Genomic DNA, 10,023 nt, shown 5'->3' with positions numbered 1-10,023 from the left:
TGAGTTCTTGGGAATAAAGCCATTAACTTTCTTCCTCTCCAATATACGACAGTGATATAGCAAAAAGTATAGCCGTTTTAATGCAGGCACCATATTTTTATGTTATGGCAGTTATATCCCTAAACGCAATCCCCAAACTGTTTGGAGGACCACATTTGCTGTTGGTTAGCAGGTCCATATCACTTAGCTGGTAGGACTGTCAGACACTCCACCGACCATATTTCCTCTTCACCACTTACGGGATGTTTATGCATGCCATGGCAGGTAAGCATGGTGAAATGACATTTCCTCTATTTTTGAGGGAACAGTTGTACCAATGTGACTCAGTCTTCAGAGTCTCGGTTGTTAAAAACAGATTGCACCGTAGGAAGGTGAGAATATAATTTGAGTAGGAGAAACTATGGAATGCACTTCACTACTCCTTGGAACCCACCACTGATGTTAGCCTGCGCCTGTACATACTATTTTGTACGAAAATGAGTTACTTCAAAAGTCCACAAAAAAGTATTTTTTAAATAATAAGTAATATTATTACATAGTGATGCCATCGTAAGTAAACAAACCCATTTGATTTTGAAAACAAAATAACAGTAACCTCTGTATGTCTGTTGTATGTTGAAAAATTTAGTTTTTTTGCCTCTCCTGTAAAATTAGTTTTCATGGACATAACTGATTTCCGAACTCACTGATTAACTTATATTTCTTACACATAATATATAGAGAACAAAAAAACTGATGCACCATAATTTATTTTCTTACATTTGATGATAACCACAATACTTCTGAAATATTTTACTGCACTGTAATGCCATTTTGTGATGATTTCTGAAAGAAAGAAAAAGAAAAAAGTGACAGAATCACTTAAGAGTTGAAAGTCCAAGTGGAAATCTGAGTTGTCTCTTAATATATTAGTGTTTTTATTTTTATTTTTATCGGTTATTTAACGACGCTGTATCAACTGCATGCTTATCTAGCATCAGTTTGTTTTGTGGTAGCGAGAGAGTATCTTGGTGAAATGAGTCCAAGAGTTCATCATAGAATTACCAAATATTCATCTTACAGTTGGAGAAAATCTTTGAAAAAAAAAAAAACAATAAGATAATTAGGTCAAGCAGGATTCGAACTCATGCCTGAGAGCAGCCTGGAGCACGAATCTCACTTGTTAACCCCTAACCACACTGGTGGTTTATATATTTCTTTCTGTACTGAAATAATTAATTAAAAAAGGACTCCTCTCACTACAAAAGAAAAAATAACTCAAGAAGCACCTGAAAACACTTCTTCTTCTCTTGATTTCTTTCTTTCTTTCCATCTACCTACCTCTTTCTCAGTAAGATGTGGCTTGAGTTCACCATGTTCACACCGATTTTACCGAAACATCAAACATTTCCTTTTTTTCAACAGATACTTGGCAGGATACGAAATTCCCGTCACTTGGAGTCAGTAAGAGACTTTGCCTTCACATACAACACAGGGCATCACTTTTGACAACAGACAAACAAATATCCATGCCTAAACCACTTCATACACGTAGCCAGCAATGTGAGTGTTGTTGAAGTAAATCTTGCTAAAAGTTAGTATTGAAAGCCAAATTATGTAAGTACAGGCCAACTTTTCTGAAGTCTATTCATACTGATTATCATGATTGCCCAGCTAGTTATCTTTAAGAATGAATAACCAAGAACTTAGTTCTATGGAGTTGAGTTGAGTTCAATCAACAGACCCGGAGATGAAAGAGAGAGAGACAAAAAGAGAGACGAAAGGGACAGAAAAGGAAACAAGAAAAGAGGCAGAGAATAAAAATAATGTTAAAAATTCTGAAAGATGATGGTTACTGTAGTGTATGAGATACAGAGAGCAACACTTCAATATTGACAATGAGATACTGAAGAGATGGGACTAGTAGAAGGATAATATTATCTGCCAGGAACTGAGAAAGAAGATACGACATTAATAATCAGAAGATGTCCAGTACAATGAAATGGACACATTAATCAATATCTTAGTGTTTTTGATACTTCTGAGAATTTATATTTCATATACAAAGCTCATGGTCTAACTCTAACATATGAAGTAGTGGTGGTGGTGGTGGTGGTGGTGGTGGTGGTGGTGGTGGTGGTGATGGCAGTGGTGGTGACAGTGAAAGTGATGGTGGAGATTATGATGATGACGACAATGATAAGAACCCAATATTGATCAATATAATATAATTATTTCCGTTTACAATATTCTTTTAAGTCGACACATCAGTACACAATCATAACGAACTACAAACAGACGAGAATACGCAATATTTTCTGAATAATTTATTATTGTGGTGTATTTAGAATGGTTTTTATAGTCACAGAGAGATTACAATGAATATTACAGAGAAAGTGTTATAATCCTCCAATAAAATTTAGATTTTTAAGAAAGCATTAGCCTCAGAATCTCTGACAAATGCACTTATGCACGCACACGCACAACACACACAAGAAACGCACGCACGCACACACAGAAAGATATAGATAAGATATATATGCATATAAATTTGTGTATTTTAACTTACTAAGCGAAAAGATATGTTAACAAAAATGTAAAGGCTCACCCAAGTGTTAGAGTCCATCCAGCTTCACCAAAAGTGCACAAAGTACAGTGGCACCCCTCTCCTTGGTGACCCACTCAGTAGCATCATGGTCTAGATGTGGGTCAATGGGCTTGCCCACTCCAGCAACGGACGGAGGGCCAATCTTGTAGGAGCCTGGCTGCACTAGAAGTTGGAATGCAGCTCGTGCTTCATACTTTCGTTTAGTCTTGGGGTCAACATATCTGGAAAGTCGATTTCAATTTGTGTTCCTTTCCACCTCATATTGTACACGTGCATCCATCTTCATTATGTTATGCAATTATAATTAAAAACCAATATTTTCTCAAATTTAATGTAACCTATAAAGATATAAAATATGTCCCACGTCTAAATAATAAAATAAAAATAGAGGGATAAATGATGCTATCTTAATACCATCTGTCTCAATAGTGTCGGGGAATTAAAAAAAACAGCACTACCTCTTTGCTTTCACTTTATGGTGATTTCCATCTTTTCAAAGGATAAATTTACAATGTTTATATTTCCATTTCGTACTATGTTCTGGTCACGAGACATAATCATATACCTTGTTTTTTCGGAGTTTACTTCCAAACCTATCTCCTTACTTGCTTTAAGTAAAATTCCCGTGTTTTCCCTAATCGTTTGTGGATTTTTTCCTAACATATTCACATCATCCGCATAAACAAGCAGCTGATGTAACCCTTTCAATTCCGAACACACTCTGTTTTCCTGGACTTTCCTAATGGCATATTCTAGAGCAAAGTTAAAAAGTAAATGTGATTAGTCCATGTCCTTGCTTTAGCTCGCAGTGAATTGGAAAAGCATTAGACAGAATCTGACCTATATGGACTGTTTGTATGTTTCACTGAGACACATTTTAATTAATTAACTTGTCTCTTGGGAATACCAAATTCAATAAGAATATTATATAAAACTTCTCTCTTAACCGAATCATATGCCTATTTGAAATCTACGAATAAATGATGTACTGTGCTCTTATGCTCCCATTTTTTCTCCAATATCTGTCGAATACAAAAAATCTGATCAATAGTCGAGCTAATATGTCTAAAACTACATTGATGATCCTCAATAATTTCATAAAATAATGAGTTAATTTTCTAAAAAAATATTGGACAAAATTTTGTATGAAGTCAATAAAAGTGATATTCCTCGAAACTTCCTGCAGTTAGTCTTTTTCCCCTTCTTAAAGATAGGCACAATTATGGATTCCTTCCATTGTTCTGGTACAAAATATAAATATAGCCCCTTAAATAAATATATAATTAATTAAATAAATAAATAACTAGACGAATAAATAAATGAATGAATGAATAAATAAATAAATAAATAAATAAATAAATAAATAAATAAATAAATAAATAAATAAATAAATAAATAAATAAAATAAATAAATAAATAAATAAATAAATAAATAAATAAATAAATAAATAAATAAATAAATAAATAAATAAAAATCGTATAAATCTTGACTTGTTCCACATCTTAAAGCTTCAATGCTGATGTAAGATCTATAGAATACAATAAATTAAATGAAAATTACTGTCTCTACACATTAAATGAGCTGGAAAACAATATTCAGAACACCATTTCCGGTATGAAACCACAGAGCGTATTCTGAATCTCACCGGTGAGCAATCCGATGGCATCACGGTGTTCCGAATTTCACCGATGACGTCATTGATGCTCCACCGGTGCCATCAACTTGCAGAGGTGGTGGCAGGCTCCATCAGCCGCCATCAGTGAATCTGACTGGTTATTGTATAGGGCGGGAATTAGCAGACGAATAACATCGTGCACTGCTGTGTCATGGTGGTATGTTCTACTTTAGTTCTGCTGTATTGTTTGTAATGAGCACAACGTAAAAATAATATGTTAATGGCTTATGAGCGAACATGTCAACGGGCCAGTTATTACTACCGGTTCAAGAAATAAGTTGTTTATGATCTCTTTTATTTGAACGAGATGGCAGTACGGAAATTTCGCAAAATTTTGCTAGCGTAGCACAGATAACCACTTACACAGTCGCCATGACAGCATCGATTCTTCCAGCAGTTTTGTTCCTTATTTTCGTTGCAAAGTGACGTCATTGATGCCACCGGACCGGTGAGATTCAGAATACACTGACAGTGAGTAGGCTATTTCTAAATCTGCTGAAATGATGCCAGACTTGTCTTTGAGAGCAGAGAGGACATTTTCAGAATTTTGTGTAATGGTATGTACCAATTTTTTAAGAATTGTTTATCAAAACAAATCCGAACCAAAACGGCACTTTGCTACATTACCTCGGGATGTCGAATTGCCAGTAGCTCAGTCGACAATCAGTCAACACCCACCAGCATATTTTGTTAGAAGGCAAGTGAAGGGATAATCTGTACATTAATTTTGTCCTATATTTTGATGACATACAAAATTTAAACTGACCTGTGTACTGGCGCAACAAATGGTGAAGCTTTCGATGCTAAAGATATCAAGTTCAAAACTAGGAAAGTCGAAATTGGCAATCTTGGTGAAAAACAGGACAATGAACAGGTTTTCTCGAAAAACTTTCATTCCACCATTCCATAATTACCACTCGTTATTTTATCAATAATACTATGAAGAGGACCTCGTTATATTATCATTATAATCACAAAATATTAGGTATGAGACTAAAGAACTATTTAGAGAGAAAGATGATGATTACTGTAACTCAATTATAATATGAACAGTATAATTCAATACTAATAAATACTGACACCTTCATGTACTTAAAAAAAACATCACTTTGTGTTGAAAACTTACTCGTATTTATTCGTGAAGGGAGTTGAGGCAGCGTATTTAAGGCTGGGTGAGAACAGAAGTTGCGAACCATCTGAATCATCTTCTTTTGATTTATCTTTCCGACTAGCACTGCGCTCCAATCCCAGCTCACCTGCATCAAACATGTTTTATATAAGTTATGAAGAAAAAGAAAAGAAAAAATACGACGAGTTGTATGAATATATGTAAAAAAATACAAAATGAAACAAATATGTTAAAAAATTGGCCCCAAAAACACTGACCAAAAAGAAATGTTACTGCAATATCTATTTCAGATTTTACTTTCCCTTTCAAAAACATCGTCTCTGACAGATGTCCTTTGTTGGAACTTTGTGCTCAAAAGAAAACAGCATCCTTCCCACTTCCAAAACACTGTCTATCTGTCTCTCTCTCTTCCCCCCCCCCCTCTCGTCGATGTTATATGTTTAGAAACTTCTGAGGCTGGAGAGTAGCTGGCGAAGTGTTAAACACTCGCAAATCCTTTAAGGTCCGATCAGTATAGTGACTTCCCAGAGTAAACTGTACACTGGCATAGAGGACTCTGTCAGTGTAGAAAGTTCATTCCCTCATACTCATAGGACCTTAATGGAAGTTAATACAAGAAATAAGAAAATCTGAAACTGGACAAGGAGTTATTCTAGCATACTTGAGAGGGCATATTCCAACTGAACTCAATCTAGAGAATTTGGCTGTGGGCACAGAGAAAACGAAGGCAGCAAACCAAAAAACTATCAGGAGCTCAAAAGAAGAAGCTGTTTACAGAAAATATGAGAAGTGATAAAAAACAGAGATACGAGAAGATATTCAGGTGGCCGAAAAATCATCCAAACATTATGCATTAAATTTGCTGGATAATAGTAAAAAATATAAGAAGACTTAAAAGTATCAATTCTTTAGACCAGGTCTGCACAAGGTTAGTGCTTTCCGAGGTGTCTCACAACTCGCGAGAAGAATACAGGTATTGGCTCCACTCAGAGTGGACTGGAAGAAAGAGTGGTCTCATATAAAATGTACGTACACAAAAGGAAGTACGAGTATTCATGAAATGAATTCCCGTTCAGTGTTTACAAAACAATCTTGGACTAATTAATTAATACAGAATTATTTATTATATAGAAATAATAGCATTTATATAGCTACTTAAATCTATATCATCATTATGTTTTATTTTTATTTATCAATAACTTACATCAAGAGGTGGTCTCATATAAAATGTGCATACACAAAAGGAAGTACGAGTATTCATGAACTGAATTTCCGTTCAGTTTTTTTAATTAGTTATTTTACAAGGTTTTATCAACTGCTATGGTTATCTGGCATCTGAGTGAGATGAAGGTAATAATGTCGATGAAATGAGTCCAGGGTCTAGCACCGAAAGTTACTCAGCATTTACTCTTAATGGGTTGAGGAAAAACCTCGGAAAGAAACCTCAACCAGGTAATTTGTCCCAACCAAGGTTTGAACCCAGGAACATTCATTTCACGCTCGGGTATGCTGTTACTCCACAGCAATTGGACATGTTCAGTGTTTACAAAACAATCTTGAACTAATTAATTAATACAGAAATATTTATTGTACAGAAATAATAGAATTTATATAGCTTCTAAAATCTATAATATGATTAAGTTTTATTTTGATTTATCATTTCGATGTACCTTCCCTTCCCCCTCCGCGCCAGCAAGCTGTTAACACGACTCTCCTGCTTGCACTCAATGAGCACTGTTTGTACAGGGCTGCTCTAGATCTTCCATTCATTTTCATTAGGTTTATATCTATTTTAAACAACGTTATTTTTCTAATGGAGTGTTTTTTTTTATTCAATGCAGTGGCACTTGACTAGAGTCATTGGCCGTACAATGGCGATAAAAACTAAAATGAAAGAAAACGAAATAAAGTGAACAATGTGCAAGTGAAACTACGAAGGAGAGGATGTCAGCACTGCTGCATTCTTTCTCTGGCCTCCCAGTACCTATCCACAAAGCTGACAGATGAAAGTGCTGGACAAGTCTTAATGTGGTTTGAGTCTATGGTGTCGCAACATCCACAGAGCATGCAGTGGGGGCTGATAATACACCCAGGCGGTGGAGGTGATTAGCTAGACAGTCATGACCTACTGCGGTGCGGAATGTCGCTACAGCTTCTCTTCTGGGCCATTCAAGGAGAGTGGAGTTTAGTGCGTCCTTCCAGTGTTTATCTTTAATTTGTTCCTCCAAACTCTTAAGGAAACATTGTCTCACTCGACTTCTTATATTTGTAGATGCTCTATGGAATGGCAGCATGTTAGAATATGAAAGGGGGATAGTTGTTCCTTTCTTTGCCAGAAAGTCTGCTGCTTCATTCCCGGCAATACCGCAGTGAGAAGGTATCCATTGCAGATGTACGATTTTATTTAGTTTCTTGATGTCTTCTCTGCATTGTTTAATGTCATCATTAGCTGGTTGTAGTAAGTAGTTTCCAATTGCAGACATCGCTGCTTTTGAGTCACTGAGGAGGAAAACATCTCCACTCATGTCATATTCTTATATAATATTTAGTTATTGTCTATTCTAGGCAGATTGTAAATTTGGCATAGGCCTAAGTGTTAAATAAAAATAAACCTTAAGTTAAACTTTTTAGATCTGTAAAGACTGCACAAAGTTAGAATTAGTAATGGAGGTAAGAATTTCTCTCAAATCCTACAGCAACACTGATATGTTCGCCAAAAGGAAAGAAGAGAAAGGGAGATGACGCAGGAAATAACGAAGTGACCTGTGAAGTCAGAACCGGGAAACGTTCCTAATTTTTAGAATGGAGAAGGAGGAGGAGGAGTGAGACAAAATAAAGAAGAGATCTATAAAGAAGGTGGGTGATGTTAAGTTGATGGTTCACTGTAGGTTCATCAAACATGAAGACAATACATTTTCTACCTTATCATGAAGCACACTTTTTTCCTGCTCAAATATAATTATCCTCCTTTTCAGCACTTCTTACGATTGTCTTTGTTAAAATTTGTTTTTATCTTCCTGTAATCTGACCTGGCAGCAAAAGCTGTCCGTGATCCAGGACAGTCCTAATGTCTGCAAGGCGAGCACCAGAGAACGCAACATGCCACTTGTCTGCAGCTGAGTCGGGGTCTGGTGTGCCAGGTGGACGTCGCAGTGCAAATCGGCACCACCCGGATGGCACAGGCTCGCCTTTCTGGTGATAGACCTGCTGCATTCCAACACCACCACCACGCAACTTCTGGCAGCATTCGCAATAACAGATACCACCTCCAACGCCAGTATCAGTATGGTTGAAGAACGCATCTAAACAAACAACAATTAAACCACATTAAGTCATTTGGATACTGGTACACAAAAATTTAGCTAAATGTATGTAACATCCAACTATATTTCAATTCTGTATCTTCTGTATTTTTAAATAGTGGTGCAGTTTTGTAGCAAGTTTTGTCAAGGTACTCCCATTCTTCTACCACTTATTTTTTAATTAGTAGATTACGAGCCATTAGAATAAATAAATAAATATTAATCTACCATATTTATGAACTTCTAAATCGTATAAATTCACACTGTAGTAACACGATAAAGACAACTATTTATTTAGTAAATTTTGTATATAAAAAAACTTGAAATCTTGAGAACAAATGGTAGGGACTATTGTGTGTGCAAGTTCTCTTGAGTTACACTCTCTTCAACACTAGAACTGTTATAACATTATCATCATTACTCTACTTTTCCTCTCTATTGTATACTCGTAGATATCTACTAAGTTATTTATGTTCCTTGAATTGCAATGTGACAATTTATTACGTACAGTTTCAATGGAGGAGAGCTGTTCTTCGTCCATTTTTATGAATGAATTGATGTCATATTATGTAGTAAAAAAGTAAAAGGTATCCCCGTAACATGCCATGAAGGCACTTGGGGAGCATGGAGGTAGAGCCCCATGCTTTCCATGACCTCGGCACTAGAATGAGGTGGTGTGGTTGGCACCACGCTCTGACCGCCTTTTACCCCCAGGAAAGACCCGGTACTCAATTTTTTAGGAGGCTGAGTGAACCTCGGGGCCGTTCTGAAAGTTTGGCAACGAGAAAAAATCCTGTCACCACCTGGGATCGAACCCCGGACCTTCCAGTCCGTAGCCAGCTGCTCTACCAACTGAGCTACCCGGCCGCCCATATTATGTAGTAACATCAACAAAAGCATTAATTTTCTCAGCAATACATATTACAGTCACCTCCAGCTTTCAGTGTGGAAATGAAGCATTAATTTTATTTATATGTACAAAAAATAGTGTACATATCTTTCTTATATAACACCATCTACATTAAAACTTCTCACAGCAATAAATGTTTCATTATAATCACCTTTTCTCTACAAATTAATTTCACATCAACAGAAATCAAAATATAAGTCAATAATAAAACAATTATAATCGAAGAAGTACTATATTTAAATGAAATGACAATGAGAGTGAGAACAATATATTATGTATTTTTCCTCTTGTCGTTCTCACATATTTTGTTTAATTAGGAGAGTGATATAAGAAAGGTGATGAACATTATTTTAGTTCGGGATGATGGATTCAATTTAGTTCTAATGAGCTAAATGCCGAATTTTAATTGCAAATCAATA

General features: G+C 35.9%; 1 protein-coding gene across 1 annotated transcript in view; it reads right to left on the bottom strand.

The window, feature by feature from the left end:
• The window catches only part of Neurl4 (neuralized E3 ubiquitin protein ligase 4), a 124,415-nt gene that overhangs the window by 25,686 nt on the left and 88,706 nt on the right, over nucleotides 1-10,023 (bottom strand). The window contains exons 23-25 of the mRNA XM_069834575.1: nucleotides 8,422-8,694; nucleotides 5,390-5,519; nucleotides 2,588-2,808 (exon numbers count right to left, since the gene is read on the bottom strand). Coding sequence (XP_069690676.1) covers nucleotides 2,595-2,808; nucleotides 5,390-5,519; nucleotides 8,422-8,694 — 617 coding nt within the window. The 3' untranslated portion in view covers nucleotides 2,588-2,594. The remainder of the gene's footprint in view (nucleotides 1-2,587; nucleotides 2,809-5,389; nucleotides 5,520-8,421; nucleotides 8,695-10,023) is intronic.

The sequence above is a fragment of the Periplaneta americana genome, chromosome 9 (genome assembly GCF_040183065.1).
Source record: "Periplaneta americana isolate PAMFEO1 chromosome 9, P.americana_PAMFEO1_priV1, whole genome shotgun sequence".
In the NCBI taxonomy this organism is placed as follows: Eukaryota; Metazoa; Arthropoda; class Insecta; order Blattodea; family Blattidae; genus Periplaneta; species Periplaneta americana.
Note: the sequence above shows the minus strand (reverse complement) of the source record. Positions and strands in the feature narration are given on the sequence as shown.